General features: G+C 37.9%; 1 protein-coding gene across 1 annotated transcript in view; it reads right to left on the reverse strand.

The window, feature by feature from the left end:
* Positions 1 to 19,257, reverse strand: part of uhrf2 (ubiquitin like with PHD and ring finger domains 2) — a 104,488-nt gene that overhangs the window by 34,629 nt on the left and 50,602 nt on the right. The window contains exons 4-7 of the mRNA XM_030150445.1: positions 18,468 to 18,686; positions 16,095 to 16,204; positions 14,200 to 14,386; positions 13,063 to 13,186 (exon numbers count right to left, since the gene is read on the reverse strand). Coding sequence (XP_030006305.1) covers positions 13,063 to 13,186; positions 14,200 to 14,386; positions 16,095 to 16,204; positions 18,468 to 18,686 — 640 coding nt within the window. The remainder of the gene's footprint in view (positions 1 to 13,062; positions 13,187 to 14,199; positions 14,387 to 16,094; positions 16,205 to 18,467; positions 18,687 to 19,257) is intronic.

Raw genomic sequence — 19,257 nt, forward strand, 5'->3', positions numbered from 1 at the left:
AAACAAAAATAAACTGGCAGAAGAAGAGTTTACCTGTTTTCTCAGTCCTTTTCAGCTTGTGTGATGGTCTTGGAATTGAGGTTTTTTGAGTCAGAATGTCTGGTTCTTCTGCAAGTAAAGGACAAGAAGCACTGAATGCAGCGCATCCTACTGGCAGACACTACTACTAGATACACTCACACAACTATTGTCATTTTGTGACATTCAGAGACAACAATCATAAAATATGGAAAAAAAAAAATCTGCACATTAATTAATCAGTTGCAGCCAAACTAACTTCATACCATCTGAGTCTTGAGCCTCACTTCCACTGACTTGTGACTCCTGCCCAGCTCCCACTGTTGAGGATGAAGGCCATGTTTAGATAGAACACAGACACATAACGTTCTGTTAAAAAAACAAACAAAAAAACACCACATACTTTTTAAATGTGAATTTAACTGGAATACTTTCACACTCACTCTGTAAGCCTAAATCAATCTCGTCAAGAGATTTGCCTTTGTAAACCTCAGTTCCAAGTTCTATGGCCATGAGCAGCTTGCTAATCTTTGCGAGCTGAAGCGTGTTCTCTGTTAGACGGTAATATTCACGATGAACACGAATATCATGTCCCATGAATTTAGCAAGTTGGTCTAACTCATTTTCTTTCAGGTTCATTATCTGACTCATTGTAGCCACATGTTTCCTCAGGTGGGTTGATGTGAGTGTTTCAGGCATCCTTGCACCACATGCAGCTGCATATTTCCTCAGACAGTCTGAACCTCGAAGATGGGATGCTGAATTCTGTCTTGCAAAGACATACGTATTACTGTCCAAAATGTCATTGTCTTCACTCCTTTGTTCAATGAGAAAATCAAGTGATTTGGTCATCTCTCTGGTTAGAAGCACAGGCACTTTCCTACCCCTCTTCCCTCTGACCACCAACCTGGTAAACTCATGGCTCAGATCTTGCTCCAGTTTTGAGAGGCCCTTCATGACATCTTCATTAGGGTCCTCTGTGGCTCTGTTCATGTAGGCCGACAGAGGCATTTTTCCTGCCTCACTATGCCGTCTTCGGTTGAAAAGAATGATTTGTGAAAGAAGGCACTCACTGAGAGTCCTGTATGCTTTAGCATTAGGTCCTGCCAAGAGTTCCTGTTTTGTCGCCTCCTCTGTGGCCTTCAGGACTTTATTAAGTTTCATTACATCCTCTGTGAGAGGAATCATTTCTTTTTTGTTCCACCTGTCCTCTTCTAAGTTCGTCCGAGCACGGCGTGACACAAAGAGGTCCCACTCTGCAGATACCAAGCCCAAAAAGCTCCTTACTCTGGCTGCAGCTGCTTCATCTTCAACCTTTACATGTTGTCCTATCACAATGTCACACGCCGCCTTCAGTGAGTGTCCTAACTTTAAAGCAACAGATGGTGTGTCGTATCTGTGCTTAGACTTGGTGAATCCAGATGCTTTTTTTGCTGCCTCTACAGCTAACTGAAAATTAGGTGGCACCAAGACATCTTGCAGTAGCTTCACTCTGCCATCAATGGACTTGGCAGCGAGTACAAATCTTCCCAACTCCCTCATCTTTTGGCTGATATGGCCATCTTTTGATTGATCACGCCCATGTTTCTCAAGGAGTCTGTCACCAAATTCACAAATGAGTGGATCATTTTTAACCTCCTGAGACACCTTATCAATTATCATTCTATTAACAATGTTTGAGCACCTTTGTGATGTCTGCCCTCTGTATGGAACAAGAGACAAAGCAGAAGCCTGAACTCTTCGCTTTTTCTTGGACTGAACTTCTGGCTTCCCCATTGTTTTGAGACACAGTTTTTCATGTCGCCATAGTTCAGTTTTTATGAAGAATCCAAAACATATGTTGCATGGTAAGTATTCCTCTGGATTTGTACGTTCTGATGGCTGTCTGTATGTTACTATTTCACCTTGTCCCCTTTGCAATACCTCGATGTTATGATAATAATTGCCTTTCCTGCGGAGTCCCTCTAACATCTGACGACGTTTTTTGGAGTTTGGTGGAAGACAGGTTGCTAGGGCCACTTCTTTTTCGTCACTGTGTTTCCGCTTTAGATGCCGCGCCATTTTACTCTGTGGTTTTTTGCAGTATACACAGTAATGTCTCTTGTCCCACTTACGTTTTTCTCCCTTGATGCAAAATTTCACAGTGATTTGTGACCTCTCCTCCTCCTCCTCATTGTCGGCGCTGTAATCTGTGTCACTGTCATCTGCGTTGCTGATTTTTTGATCTGAGTTAGTTAATTCTTGTGTTATAGTTGTATCAGCTTCTCTGAGTTTATTGCGTTTTTTCTTGAGAGTCAACGTTGTGTTATCCTTGTGGCAGCTGGAATCGTCTGAAGAATCTGACATTGATGGCATGTAATCACTTTCCAGGTCATTGCTGGATTCAGACAAAGAACCATCTGTGACACAGTCCATCTGAAAAAAATACATTAAAAATTTAACTAAATCTAAAGCTAATTTAACTTGTGAAATTTGAATGCACCCTGGACAAACTGAGTCAAAGCAAATTTTGTGAATAAATATTAAATGAAAGTCTACTGTATATGGATATGTGTGTGCAGTAAATATTGTGAATACTTTTATCCAAAGCCAGCAGATTATTTTGCTATGCTAGCCCACAACAAAATGAAAAACAAGTCAAAACAAATACATACCTGCTCCTCTTGTTCCTCCTGCTTTTTTATCTTCATCATCTGTCAAGCAAAATGATAAAAAAAAAAATGTAAATTTTATCATTATATATTATTGAATGTTTTTTGTTTGTTTTGTTACAGTATATAAGTGCAATGCACATTTTGTAAAAAAAAATCGTGCCAGAGAATCGTGATGTCAATTCTATGCAAAAAAAATCGCTTTTCACATTTTTCCCAGAATCGTGCAGCCCTAGTTAAAGGTGGTGTTGCATTGGACTAAATTATACTACACAGGATTTGCCTTACTATTATAAGGCTTGGGTGCAGCACCCAATCCATTTTTAAAAAATGATGCTGACATCAAAGTAGAATACATGCAGGGGCATTTATGCATAGCAGTAAAGACTGAAACAGGCTTCAAATTTTTTCTTCATTACAATCAGTAAGTACAAGGAAGAATAAGACAAATAAGTAGTCCTCCAATTATGTAGTTTAAAGTAGTAGTAATTACATGTAGCAAATGCACATAACAAGTGAGAAACATATTACTGAAGTTTGGGTCAGGTGAGATAAGGTGATTTCTGATTTGTATTCAGACATGCCAGCATGGTTTATCTTGACAATCCACACTTTAAATCACATGCTATATACCCATTAGTTTGCAGTAACATCAACAAGGAGAAACCCTGTCAAATGTGGAATACATTTAGTTGCTGTAATTCCATTCAAGTTTCCAGGAAAACAGCAAAGACTCAAACACTGTCCTTTAAATTTGGCCTTGTTAACTACATTGGTGTTATGGTGTTACAGCTGTACAACCACTGGGCTCACACTGTTCCACACACACCAATATTAAATGCTTCAGAAAATATAACAACTAGGGTTACAAAGGGGCGGAAAATTTCTGATAAATTTCCGGAAACTTTCCATGGGAAGTTAAGCAGGGGAATTTTGGAAATATTCGGTAAAACCACTAATGCAATGGCATGAACAGAAATATAGTTGGCTAAACAACTGGAATGGTCTTCAAAATATTTTACAACTGATGCATAAATTCTTGTATGGTTACAGAAAACTTTCTTGCAGGAGTCAGAAGAAACAGCATCACATTTGAGGTAGCTATAATTAGCTAGCCTCTTAAATGGTCGATGAAATGAAAAATAGCTTACATTTAGCATCTAACTTACCAGCTAGCTAGCTACTGTATGAATACATTTTTATTTAATTTTTGCAAGGTAAACAGTAATACCATTATAGATCAAATATATTTACCCCATAATTAGGGCTGCACGATTATGGCCAAAATGATAATCACAATTATTTTGACCTATATTTTAATCACGATTATTCAGTGCAAAATGACACTTTAAATAAGAATTATAAATAATAAAAAAATTATAATTTACCCAAGAATTTAAAGTTTACCAAGGGCTAACTGAATAAATATGCTATTATTATTATCATGATGATGCTTGGAGAAATAATTGCGTGAGGGGATCACATATTTTTTGTCCAGTGTTTTGACCATTTTTCTGAAGCCCTCGTTGCTGCCGTTCTGTGGGTCTGAAAACGCCGCTACAGTCCGGACTTGGGTCTACAGTCCGGGCCTCATTGTACTGTATGGACCTGGGTCTACAGTCAGGACCTGGGTCTAGTATCAGGCCCTGGGTCTACAGTCAGGCCCTGGGTCTACAGTCAGGCCCTGGGTCTACAGTCAGAGCCTGGGTCTACAGTCTGGACCTGGGTCTACAGTCTGGACCTGGGTCTACAGTCTGGACCTGGGTCTACTGTATGGACCTGGGTCTACAGTCAGACACATTTAAAACTTCAAAACTTCTTTAACAGCCTCACATATCAGAAATATTTAAAATTCTGTTAAATGGTACCATTTCAACAACAAATGTGCCTTCTCTGTGTGTGATATTGAGTTTCATTCACCTTATTTTGAAAAAAAAAAAAAAGTGAAAAGTCACTTAAAGCACAAGACAAAAATTATATTTACACATCTGAGACTCAGAACTTTAACATTGCTGTAAATTTGAGACTGACATAATGTTACTGAGTTTTACTCCCTTACAAAGTTAGCCTGCACTCCATCACGTTAAAGTTAGCTAACATTAGCTTAAAAGTTTCACTTGAGCTGGAAAATGCAACAGACAGATTGAAGACTTACAAACGTAGCTTGACAAAATATGAATTATGTCTTACCTTGATTAGTTTTAAGTTTTTTTCGTGCTCTATTTGGATTTTTGCGGTTAGTTCCTCTTCATATCTCGTCGCACAGTCTTGATGATGCTGCCGGAGCACCTGCGTGAAGTTGCCCCCCCACCCAACGAAAACCTCTGGATGAATATTCTCATTCGTTTGTGCTTCGTTAGTGCTGTCTTGTGCAATTAAAACTGTCGTTTGTGCTATTATGGTTATATAGATATTAGAAGATTTATTTTCAGCCGATGACATCACGCAGCCCCCCACTTCCTCTAAATCGAGCGGAAATGGTTGCGTTTGTGCGTCGTTAGTGCTGGTTAGTGCCGTTAAAATTGTCGTTTGTGCTATTATAATTATTGAGTTATTAACAAATCTTTTATAGGTCATTCAGAGGTCACTCAGCCCCCCACTTACTCCAAATATAACCAAAATGGTGGCGTTTGTTTGTGCTTCATTAGTGCTGGTTTGTGCACTTAAAATTATCGTTTGTGCTATTATGGTTTTATCGATATTAGATTTATTTTCATCCGATTACGTCATGCATATTTATTTTGCACATAAAATCAGTGCTACAAACCTTAGTCATTTTTATTCATGCAGTCATCAACTTCAAATGCATATCTGTATCCCTGGTCCTCCAGATCTACTATCCTGCATGTTTTAGATGGATCCCTCTTCCAACACACCTGATTCAAATGATGAGCATATCATCACATGCTGCAGAAGCCTGATAATGACTGTCAGGTGTGCTGGAAGACGGTGACATCTAAAACAAGCAGGACAGTGGCTCTGGAGGACCAGGGTTGAGGACCAGCGATCTATAGATGTACATACATATATCTATACACATGTAGATTTATTATATCAATCTACAGTTTTAGTGTTTGTAGGCAGTGCTGGCCAGTAGTGCACTGCTAGTAATATTACTGTAATTACATTACTTTTTTCCAGTACTAAAGGAGGTTTGGTGCTCACTCCTTGAAGAAACATACTTTCTGCTCAGAGGTTTGAGAAGCTTCTGCTAATGAGATACAATCACTGTTTCACTTGTAAACATTAAGGCCCTGCTAAATGTTTCACTGCAAAAATAAACAAAATGTTAAACACTCTTCTTATATCACATTCTACATTTTATTCAATGAGCTGATCTTTGCTGTTTTTATGAGGGACAACGCAGAAAGTATTACTTTAAAAGTCAGAAGAGAGTTTGTTCATCTGGATTTTTTGTTTACATGTGTATTATTCACAGTACGTCACATACTGTGTCCCATCAGGTGATGAAACACTGCAGTGTTTACAACTCTAGGTTTTCTTCTGCAGAGTTAAGGTAATGCAATGTTCAAATAAAATAAAATAAAGTGTTTAGTTCCCCAAGGAATAATCTGTTCAACATCAGTTTTTAGGGCAGGAAAATAATTATTAACTTAAAAGTAATGAAACTAATTCATTTTGCTAAAAAGTCATAAGTAACATAAATTCATTTTAAATGAGTAATAAATGAAACGTAAGTTATTACACATTGTTAGTAACTTCACTGTTTGAAGGTGCATCCAAAAATACTCATCTTTGGTTTGATATTCTGTCCACTGTAGCTACCTGAAAAAACAGTGCCTTATAAACCAATTAATACTAATCACTCAAATAATTACTGTTTAGCACAATAACCTAAAACAGCTGTTACCAAAAATATCATGTGTAGCCTAGCAGTTTGTCAAACCACAGCAACACAAATGTACAAGGAAAACTGAACATTAAACAACAATGCTGATATAGCTAACTGATCTGATGAGGATCATATCCCTGCAGTTGTTTTCTACAGTCATAAAACAAGCAAAACACGTACAAATATTTACCTGGAGTTCTTGTTCAGGGTGGCATCCCAAGAGCTTGACTGGAGGCTGAGTGAAAAACGCACCCAAGCAGACAGAACCAGGAGGAAAAAAGACGAGCGTGGACCACAACATAACCTGTACAATCTGTTTGTGCTTCACGTGTCTTTAATGCATTTGAATGAACGGGAAACACAGACCAAACCATTTTTGTAGTTAACTTGGAGGGGGACGGGGTTAATGCTAACAGCTCAAACAAAACTTTAAACAGCACTGACCAGCACTAACGAAGCACAAACACACACAACCATTTCCACTCAATTTAGAGGAAGTGGGGGGCTGTGTGACGTCATCAGCTGAAAATAGATCTTGTAATATCTATAAAACCATAATAGCGCAAACGACAGTTTTAATTGCACAAACCAGCACTAACGAAGCACAAACAAACACCACTATTTCGGTTAATTTTGGAGCAAGTGGGGGGCTGGCTGACCTCAGAATGACCTGTCAAAGAATTGTTAATAACTCAATAACTATAATAGCACAAACGAAAATTTTAACTGCACAAACCAGCACTAACGAAGCATAAACGAATGAGAATATTTATCCAGAGATTTTCGTTGGGTGGGGGGCTAACTTCACGCAGGTTGCCAGAGCTCCTGCAGCCTCTGTACCCGTCACTGTCGAAGCGTGTTTCTGGTGATGCATGCACTTTCACAAGGAGAATCCGAACTTTGAACTTTCATGTTGTAGTGAAGATTTACAAAACTTTGTAAATGCTACAAAACTCAAAACTCTTCAGTGACCCAGAAAGAATTTTTGTTTAACTGTTGGTCATGAAATATCTACCCCAACATCAGAAACTTGAACAGTCCTCCGTTTTATTATAAACAAGGTTAGTAAGGTGTAAAGCTGTAATTTCCAATTCCGTTGAATGCAGCATTGGCTCCAGGTACAGGCGGTTGATTGCTGTCTCCCCTCCCCCACACTGAGTGTGGCCTGAACTGACCTGTCTGTGAACTTACATGAATTCAGTCTGACACATGTACCCCTACAACCCCACACTATTTGAAATGTTGAACACAGTAATGAATCAGTAATTCTATAAAAATACACTAGATTGTTGTACATCATTAAAGTTTGTTACATGTACATTTGTATCTTACTTAAGCTTAATTTCTAATTGTAGATTTTAATCTAACCACTGTGGTATTATTACTTGTCCTGATAAATGTGATTCTGTGCTTTATATTCAACTTTATAGCCTTTAATCAGGCCTTGTGTCCCAGTTGAGAAGTGGAGAATATTGTTTGGTCCTGTGCTGCCTTCAGCTCAGCCTTCGTTAATGGCCCATCAAGGGGAGGGGCCCTCCACCCCCCGCACCTGGACTGCTGCTGCCTGTTAACCTGGTCTTCCTTCAGAATACTTCTGCTGCTGCTTCAGATCAACTTAACCCCTAGAATACATTTACATGAAGTTTCATGTATATTAAATTATTAATAACATATTATTGCTGTAATTACCTGACAAGACAAAATCATGTTGTATGAGCATTCAGAATGATTTCCTTAAACTCAAATCTTAAGTGTCATGTTGGTAATATTAGAGTATCTGAAATATTATTAAAATATCCAACAACAAATCCTTTTTGCTGATTTATTAGTTTTTATCCCCATAAAATATGCTTCCTTAACATACTACCAGAACATACAGGTCCAAACTGTCCTGGCTTAGAGTTCCACGTTGTAATAACAGCAGTTTTACATCGACAACCCTGTAGATTAAAAGTCTTTGTAGTGACAGCTTCCATCTACCTTCTATTCCAGAACAATTGATCTAATCAGTTTCAAGCATACATACACTCTTGTGATGGGCATACCAAGATAAACCTTTGAATCTCTAGCTCCTACTCCACTTAACAGGTGCTGTGGAGCATGCTCAAAGAGGAAGATTTACTGAGTTGTCTAGATAAATTTGTTGAGTAAAACTTGGTATAGCTTTCATATCATGAATTTGGAGGGTCCAGAATATAGAATGTAAAGGAATGCAAAAGTAAACCTAGTTCTTGGGACCTGCTACTGAACCAGTGGAAAAGAAAAAGAAAAGAAAGAGAAGTATTGAAGCTCTATACACCTTTCACTCTACAGATGTGGCCATGATGGATAATAGCACAGGATAACTGCACCAGTAATACAGTCGGATACACACAAAAATGGATTATGGAAGGCAGGGAGGCCTCAAAAACAGGCAAGAGGTCATGCACACAGATAGGTCGATCAAAAACATGGCTAGAAAAGGCTGGGGAGTCTGTAGGAAGGAGGTCAGCGAGCAGAAGAATGATTGTGATGGGCCGGGGAGGGAAAAATAGGGTCTGGAATTACCAGAGATTAAAATGGCATGGTGACTGGAATGACTATGAGAAAAGGAGTAAGACGCAGATAAATTACTCAGGAATGTTGATGAGTGATTATGAAATGCACTCTAGTGATGTAGCCTTGAAATGAACATCACCTGTGTGAAAAACCATTGTTGCCTGATACTGTGAGATAAGTTGTATTTAAATCTGTTTACTTTATCTATGTACAGTTGAAAGTGGTGTTGAATTTCATTACATTTTACAGATGTGTATACTGTGAGCACAGCAATACATTAATAATTAGAAGCCATTGATAAATGATAAAATTACATTGTGTTATTCTACATCATTTAAGTTTATTTTGATGCTTATACATTTGTATCTCACTTAAGCTTCATTTTTAATTGAATGCAGCGAGTTGCAGCTGCCCCAAGCCAATCTACTGGATCAATTGTAAAAGTTTTTATCAGTACTGTTCACATACACAATTTATAAACAGGTTAAAATATTTTTGAAGTGTCAGTTTAGCCAGCAGTAAAAGAATGAATTCCTTGCTTGACTTAGTTTGGTATTTAACACAGACATTGCAGTATTATTTTTTAGTGCTGGTTAGTCATGTGAAGTTGAAAGAAGTAGTTCATTTTCATCATCAAATGAATACTGATACATGTACTAGCATTAGCTGGCTTGGCCTCCTAGTTTGTGTTTGTGCGGCAGTTCCCCCAACCCTACGAAACAAAACTTTAAAAAAAAAAAAAAAGAAGATGCATAAACTTTATTGATCCCACACTGGGGAAATTCACTTGTTCTAGCAGGTCAAGAGTAAAAGGCAAAACAAAAAAGTTAAGATAAAAAAGAAAAAACATGTAATCTGTATACACTATATACACTTTTCGCTACACAGCTGTTACCGTGATGGATAACTGCACCAGTAGCATTACTGGTGAGGGCAATCAGATATATGCAAAAATGGGCTATGGAAGGCAGGGAGGTCTCAAACAGGAAAGAGGCGGTGCACACAGACAGGTCATTCAAAAAGGGGACTAGAGAATGCTTGGGAATCTCTAAGGAGCAGATCAGTTGGTACAAACTGATTAGGTGATGGGTTAGGGTGGGAAAATCTCCATAGCTGATAGGCAGGTGAGAAATGGGGTCTGAAATAACAAGACAGATTAGTAAAGCATGATAACTGAAATGAGCAAGACAAATGAAGTAAGAAGATGGTATTGTAGTATTTTTGTGGCTACTCTGACGGAGGGGAGAAAGTTACTTAATAACATAACTTTAGTTCCCTGGCAGATAAAGACTGCCTGACAGCTAGGTTAACTAGTGAAAATATTCTCAGTATAGTGTACACTCAGACCAACATTGATTTTTGGTTTCTAGGTGAGCCTTTTTTAGTGTGTACTTAATACATTTTAGTTGCTGAGCCCATTCACACCAGTACATAGCTTAGCTTCTCAGCTGGTACACTGTCTACCTCTCCAAACTGGAGACAGGCAGACAACTATCTGCTGTAGGTAATACACTGACTACATACCTCATACAACCCCACTTTAAACAACCCCACTTAAAAATCTGTACTATCCCTGTCCCTCTCTTAAGATTCCAAGTATATATATATATAGCATGATTAAAGACTTTCTCAGAAGAACTATAATATTAGTTCTGTCAGTGATGGAAAAGTAAAGCAAAAGTAAAGAGCTCACTGTAAAAATTTACTCTAATAACCCACTATTATCATTTCCTCCACTGGAGCTGTCATTCATCTATGTAAGCCTGATCAGGAAAATGTACCTAAAAAAAAATCTGAAAATAGTGAGGACTGCTGTTAAAATTACCTGCAAGAGTTGAAGGTGACACTTTAACAATTGTTGTTTTGCCCAATCAACAGCCCAAATCTTAACATTATTAAAAATCCATTAACAATCCAAAATAATTTAAGTTATTACAATGAAAACAAGCACATCCTCACACTTCTGAAGGTAATTATATATATATATATATATATATATATATATATATATATATATATATATATATATATATATATATGATGCTACAATATGTAGTAGTAAGTAATAACAGAGAAAGTATCAGTTCCTTCAATCCAAATCATTTAAGTTATTAAAATGGAAAGAAGCACATCCTCACACTTCTGAAGGTAGTTTAATAAATAAATAAATATATATATATATATATATATATATATATATATATATATATATATATATATATATGATGCTACAATATGTAGTAGTAGTGTAGTAGTAAGTAGCAACAGAGAAAGTATCAGTACCTCATATCCAAAATCATTTAAGTTATTCAAATGAAAACAAGGACATCCTCACACTTCTGAAGGTAGTTTAAATATATATATATATATATATATATATATATATATATATATATATATATATAGTATTTGCATGCAGTACTTGCAGTAGTAAGTAGTAACAAAGAAAGTATCAGTACCTCCAATGGTAGTACTAATAACTTTGTTTTCATTTTTTTGTTTTCTTTGTTTCTTCTTTATCATTCTAACTTCATATTTCAGTGTATTTCATAATATGATGAAATAATTAGATTTGTCAAAATGCTTTATTTGCTGTTTTTTCCTATTTAAATGTTCTGCCTGCCTAAGGTTTTCATTTTGTTCCTGTGCAGCCCCACAGTCATGTTCTCACATGACCCAAAATGGCCAATCACAAAATTCCCAATCCTTAGCCAATCAGAAAATTGGATTGCTTCTTCGCTCTCTAAATCAAAATTTGACTGCACTACATGAGTGTGTCCACTAGGGGAGCCCAAGAGCACTGGTGAACGCACACTTTTCTGAGTTTACTGAGTTAATGAGGACCTTCTCTGAAGCTTATACAGATCATTCATTAGGACCAAAGGGGCTCATCCAAGCATTTTCTTTGAGGACCAGCCAAAATGTCCTCACAAGGAAAAATGTCCTCACAGCAAAGGTTGTTTGTCAAGGGTTGGTCCACACAAGCATACAAAGACAAACACACACACACACACACACAGAGTCCACTTCCCTTTTATAATATAGATGGTCATTTCAACGTTGGAAAACAACAAAGACAAAGGTGGCCTGAGACTTTTGCACAGTCCTAAATATATGATGTAATTGTATATCATATGGAGAGCTAGATAATACACCCAAAATAATTAAATCTTGATTTATTTATTTTTTAACTTTATGGATGATTTATAATGTTAAGTGAGTGATTCATGCCTGTGTGAACTGAACATGGTTCAAACATACTCTTTTTACTGACACTATATTCCAAACAAAACTGGAGAAACACATTCATAACATACAAGATGCCAAAAGGTCAGACTTTGAATGTGTTGAGCAAGAAAGGCCTTCGGAGAAGTTATAACACTTTTCAGGCATTTTTTCACAGTTTCACTTCATCACATTAGTTCGATACACTGCCTAGTCCTAATGATCCCACAAAATAATTTTAGTGAAAACTTTCCTTCATGGGTTATTGATTTATATTGATATAACAATATAATTTGGAATATATGCATGTGCTCTGTCTTTAAGGTCATTACCTTTGTCAGTTAAATCACTTAGAAAATGTTTCAGTTAAATAAGAGCTGGACTGGATTTCATAATATTAAGTAAAATAAATAAAACACAGTTATGTATGTTTTGTACCTTTTACATCATTTCCATCTTGTTTCCTGTTTCAAATTTCTTTTTGTGCACTTCAAATCCTCTTTGTCTTTATGCATCTTTTACATCATTTCTATGTGTGGAATTTTTCACTATTTTTTTTTTTTTTTGTTACATTGCAACTTTACTAATAACCTAAAATCACTAATAACTCTAATAACTGGTTTCTTCAAGTATTGGTCAAGACCAAATTTGAAAACTCAGAAACCCTGTTTTTGTTTTCATCTGTGCAGTGTTTGTTTGTTCCCAGACACTTAGAGGAGGAACCCTGGGCTTATGGTTCCATCTGAATCCTACACATTTGTACGGGTGAAGTTTTACCTTTCCCCAGTCCCTCTGACTCTCTGTTGTTGCCGAGGGCATCTTGGCCTTCTTCTTGCTGGTTTTGAGTTTCTCTCCTGCCTTTACCACCTCGCTGGTGTCATTCTTACAGGTAGGACAGTACCTACCAGAACAAAAAAAAAACATCCAGGTTTCATAGATGACAAAGAGGGTTTGATATCAAACTGACACTTTAAAATGACACTTGAAGTGTTATTCAAGCCTAAAGGGTTTCTGATAGAGGCAGCAGTTTTATAACATGTGTTGGAGATTCAACAGAAAGATTTGGCAAATAAATGCAGGCGACAAAAACATTACATTTTCTACTTACAGATAGACCTTAAAGGAGTGATATTTAGATTTTTAAAATGGAGTTTTTCATTTTCCAATATCTCCCTGTGGTCTACATAAACTGTAAATGCTCTGCTTGGGTCTGAATTCTTCATTAATTTAACTCCACAGGTCCATCTTCAACCCTATTTCTGAGTAATGACACCATAAAGGTGGTTTGGAGCGCTGGCCCTTTAAATGCAAATGAGCCACTTCAGGCCCCGCCCCCTCCAGGTTGTCAGCTGAGCTGCTCTGTCCCATTCAGCCAACAACTGAACATTTTAGGTAATGGGCTCCAAGTTTGGACATATTTTCAGTATGGACTACAACTGCTGCTGCTGCCAAACAATTATGTCGAACTGAAGAAATGTTCGTCTGAAGTCTGGACCTTATATGTGTAAATGTGGAGACGGAACTAGTTATAAAACGTAACAAATTAAGAAGGAATTCAAACAGGATGTAGAAATCCACTGGATTTTTGCCAGAATGAATATAAGGATAGTTTTGCAGCACCGGGAGGGTTCAAATTCAAACTGTATGAACTATTAGGGTCCAAATACACAAATAAATGAATCAAACACTAATAAAAGTGGGTTTAGACAAATGTGAGCCCTTTTCTGAAACAACTAAAACTGCAGTGTCTACAATTGTATAGCATTTTGCAGTTACTATCAAGTATCATTTTAGGATAACTGAACACTCAAAGCTCACATAAAACCCTTTCACTTGTCCTTTTGGAATGGACTGAGCAGAGCAGCATGCTTTCTGCTCATGGCTGATACACTCTGACTAACTCTCTTCTCTCACCAATCTTCGTCGTCAGGGATGGTGGACAGCGGCGGGTTGAGGCAGTAGATGTGGAACGCCATGTTGCATTCGTCGCACAGCAGCTGCATATGAGCGTCCTGCTTCCCGCCGCACACGCAGCACGAGCAAAAGCGACACTCGGCGTCAGGGTCGGCCTTGCAGTGTTTACATTCAGGGCCGCTCTTACCTGGAACCAGAGGAGGGAGCATTAATAGACCAACACTGCACAATGTGGATCAGACTCTTCCATTTAGTATCGTATGTGCTGTTAGATTTATGCGATCATGGAAAGAACCAGGTTTTTTGTAAGAAGACGAGTACTACAGTAAACATCATCAGAAAAGCAGACTTTTACACAGAACAGCTGGACTCTGACTAATTAAAACATGGGTGACTAAAACTGTGTTACTGAAGAGTGCAATTGCTTTTCCTAAGATGGATTTTATTATATGTGTTTGTTGTCCTTTGTTTTTTTTTTCTCCATTCTTTGTTTATTTGAAAAAGCAAGTTATACAGAACTTCCCTTTCGGGTACAATTCAATATCCACACATCAAATTTGAAAGAAGATGCTAATCCAAGATTTTTAGTCAAATATAGAACAAATAAAACAAATAAAGAAAAGTGGGCTGGAGAGGGCTTCCTCCGCTACTTCATCAACAAGATAAAACACATTAAGATTAAGGTGTGTAAGTTTACATTAACCTAAACAGAAATATATATCTGTTATGACCCTAGGTCATAATTTATGTTTCTATATGTGTATATGTTCTATGTTGTGTGTTCTCCCTCAGTCCTGTAGGTGTGCTGTGCCCTTTTTGTAGGAAGCTGCTGATTGGTGGAGTGTGATAACCCGGCCCCTTTAAAAATGGCCCTGGACCCAACAGCTCTCTCTCTCCTTGCCTCCTGCCAGCTCCCAACTGTGTTTCCTGTGTGTGGTCGTCAGTCTTCGTGTGATAATTCGTACTTGTATATAGTTGTAAATAGAGTTTTGTAATTCGAACTTTTTTCTGGTAGGGGAGGTCGGCTCTTTTATTTTCATGTTTTCTCCTATTTTGTGTTAAGGAGTTTAGGTTAGTTTTCTGTATTTTATTTCTTGCATTTACTTTGAATTAGGTAATTTAGTTTGGACTGTGAAGAAGATATTTTGTTTGTTGTTTTCGCCGCGCCCTCTCCTAACCCTTCTTTAGTTGTTAAAAAAATAAATATTGTGAACTTTAGTTTTGACTGACTTGTGTGCTTGGGAGCTGGGAGGGGACAAAAGTGAGCATATTATGTTCGCCCTGGTAAACCCCTACGCCGGGGCGTAACAATATCATATAAATATTTTCACATCACCGATGTATTCAATTCACATCCTCAACAAATTTAACACAGTTTGTCCATTCTGACCAAATAGTGAAAAAAACTTCCCTTTGACCCTTAAAACAAAATGTCATTTTCTCCAGAAAGAAGATGTCCTGTACGATGTCGATCCATTCTTCCGCTGTGGGTACTTCAGGTTTCAACCATTTTCTAGTGGTAGTCTTTTGACTTGCTGCCAATAGCATTAACAACAGTTTTTTATCCTTCAGAGTCCAGTTATCACATGAAATATCTGCTAAATGCAGGGCTTCATATTTACAAGAAGTCCTTTGTCTGTTTTTAACGTGTTTTTTTGTAACTTTGTAATGGTGTGCTGTCTTGGCCAGGTCTCCCTCAAAAAAGACATTTTATTCTCAAGGGATTTCCTGGTGAAATAAAGGTTAAATAAAATTAAATAAATAAATAAAACAAATAAAAATAAAATGTTTGAAGCAGTTAAGACCGGTGACTTCAGACTACCGATTCCAACATTTGCCAGCAGCCTTTAAATGGCGCATAGATTGTCCACACTCTAATAGGTATATATTCATACGTTTAAACTGGCCATCTGCAGCCGATAGTGCACGAGCCCCTGGTTTCTCCACCTGGTAGATTTCATCCAGAAACTGAACTTTACAATCCCCGATAGTATCTCCGGGACCCCTGAGAGGAAGAGTGACACAAACAGATAGAATAAGGAGAGTAAGTGGAAAAAAAGACAAGACAGGGTGTTTAGACAGACAGAAGAATAGTGGGAGCAACATGTCACCTGTTGATAGTTCTACGCATGTGCAAAACTACTACTTCCTGTCTCCAGTACATCTCAAAACAGGTGAAAAAGCTTACTACTATACCCCACCCCCACCCCCGGTCCCCTAACCCCTCCTGCTCACTGATACCCTACCTACCCAAGGATTCATTTTGACTCAGTCTTTTCAAAAACTTTCCAAAAATATTAAAAAAGGCAAAAAATTGAGAAAAAGGCCTATGTAAATAACGTGTTAAAAAAAATCGGGTGAATTTTGTAAGTTGAAATATTCAAAAATTTGTAAAAAAAAAAAAAAAAAAAAAAAAAAAATCCAATAATTTTAATTCAGCCATCAAACTGTGCACTGCACCTCTACTAGTGATAAAGAGCATGTGTCCAATTTGAAAAGAATTGGGGGCAGAATGGAGGTGCAGTGGTGAACACTGAACCAGGACCTTCTGCTGGGTGTGGTTCACATGTTCTCCCTGTGTCACCATGGGATTCTCCAGGTACTGTGTCTTCTTCTCATCGTCCAAAAACATGCACCTCAGTAGGTTAACTGGTCACTCTGAAACTGCCCCTGAATGTGAATGTGAATGTAAATGGTTCTGAAGTTTGTCTGAATGTCAACCCTGTGATGAACTGGTGACATGTTCAGGGCGTACACTGACTTTGTTCCATGACAACTGGGCTATGTTCTAACCTTAATCCTTAAACCCTAACCCTTAACTTTAACCCTAACCATTAACCTTAACCCAGACCCTTAACCCTAATCCTCAACCCTAACCCTTAAATCCTAACCCTTAACTTTAACCCTGATCCCACAATGCTCCTGAGGATTAAGCCATGTGGAAAATGAATGGTTGTACATGTAATTATTGTAATTTTTGGGTATAATAGTAAGAATCAAATAACCCCAAATTAAATAAATGTGTGAAGAATATCTATGAAAGACAGCGTCATGGTTTAAATGGTTTGGGCCTGGTATCGACGACTGCACAAGTGGACTGACATAGATGGAGCATATATTGAAAAATAAACATCATAACTTCAGTCCCTTTGTATATGGTACTAACAAACAGAAGATTACTGACATTATCTTTACACATCAGATAAACTGAGGCTCCAGCTTTTCTCAAACGCCATAAATCACTTACATTTTAGCTTACTTGTGATTTCCCGTCTGTCTGACTGGAGTGGCAAACTACTGTAAATATTAGGTCCATTTACATCACCAGCGAACGTTATGTTTGTGAGGAGCCTAGCAGAGCCAGACTAACTCTTAAATAAATGAGGATTAGTCTGGACCCTCTCTGCTCTTTTTCATTTCTAAGGGCCGTTATGAACAGGGTCAGACCAACAGTCCTGGACTTTGCCAATGCTGGGTGGGTGCAGTCACAGGTGGCAGCCCCTCCTCATATCCGACCACATCGGACCCACCTCTTCACAGATAAATGACTGGAACTGGCTCTACCTGATTTAGGCTCTATGGAAATAATACTGAATGAGAGCAATGCCAGACTGATCTGCAAGAGCACATAAACAGCTGCTCTTAAACACATGTGTCTGGTGCCCAGGTTACATTCTGTTAGCTTCCTAGCTAAGATTACATACATTTAGCTCACTAGCTAACATTAGGCTTTGGTAGCTCTCTCTCTAATGTTAGGTGATTTGACAAAAAAAAAAAAAGAAGGCTAAAGAAATGATTGACCTTTAATTCATGCTGTGATGAATTTTCATTCCGAAAAAAAAAAAAAGAAACATATATACTTTAAATTTAAAAATATACATTCTATTACAACTAAAACTAAATGCAACATTTATTTAAGATGAAACCAGAAACTGACACAACTTATTTTACTTACCATAACTTATAAATACTGGTGATATGTAGTATTTCTGTACATAACCCAGTGTTCTGCCACAGATCAGGTATTGACATTAGCATTAACTTAACCTTCAAAAAATGTAAAAACAAAAACGCAGCTCTAACAAGTACACAATATTTGTGTGTAAAATTATTATTATTATTTTTTTATTCCCATAAACATTTTCAAATGTGAAACCTCAAAATGTGCATTAAAATTATTGGGTTAGGGTTATGGAAACAAACTTAGTGTAATGACAAATGTTGCCCCTCTGTTCAATGGATCACCCCCCCATTAGGAAGACCCTCACCCCAGGAGGATCTTGACTCTGAGCTCCTTGTTGGTGCGGGACGCTTGGTTGAGGCTCTGAACCTCGGCATCGAACCAGAAGCCCCTCTCCTCTGGCGTCTCCATGTTGTAGTTGACCATGATAAGCATGCCCACCTGAAGCTGGTCCCACCGCAGAAGGGTCCGAGCACGCGGCCGCACGTCATATGGTCGCATTTCAACCACACCATTTTCTGGGTAACTGAAGATAAACACAATGAAGAGATGCCTGTGAAACACTGAGGAATTGTTCTTAAATGGTTCCTAAATTTGACATTACAAATGTGTCTACACATTCAAAGTGCTTGGTTTTCAGTGGCAGGTACACTGGTTATATATGACATCTGTAAAGTAACTGTAGGCACAGAAGCGCACACACACACACACACACAGATTATAAAAACTGAAAACAGCTGAATCCTGTTGAAACCCAGAGTGTTGTGGGGTCATGACTTACACATTTGAACTAACAGCTGGTTTATACTGAGTTTAGTTTTATGATCCAACATCATCTGTGACACACGACAGTGAAATATTAAATATACCGGAATTTCTGGTCTATAAGCCACTACTTTTTTCCACACACTGTGAACCCACGGCTCTAAAATGATGCAGCTAATTTATGTTTTCTCGGCTAACGATCAATCTGGCTGACGAAGAAGGAAAGAGAGCTGCTGCACGTAAGCTTGGCATCAATGACGCGATGGTGAGATATTGGAGAAGGGGTGAGTGCGACTTATAGTCAGGTGCAGTTTATAGTCTGGAAAGTACAG

The sequence above is a fragment of the Sphaeramia orbicularis genome, chromosome 12 (genome assembly GCF_902148855.1).
Source record: "Sphaeramia orbicularis chromosome 12, fSphaOr1.1, whole genome shotgun sequence".
NCBI classification, from domain to species: Eukaryota; Metazoa; Chordata; class Actinopteri; order Kurtiformes; family Apogonidae; genus Sphaeramia; species Sphaeramia orbicularis.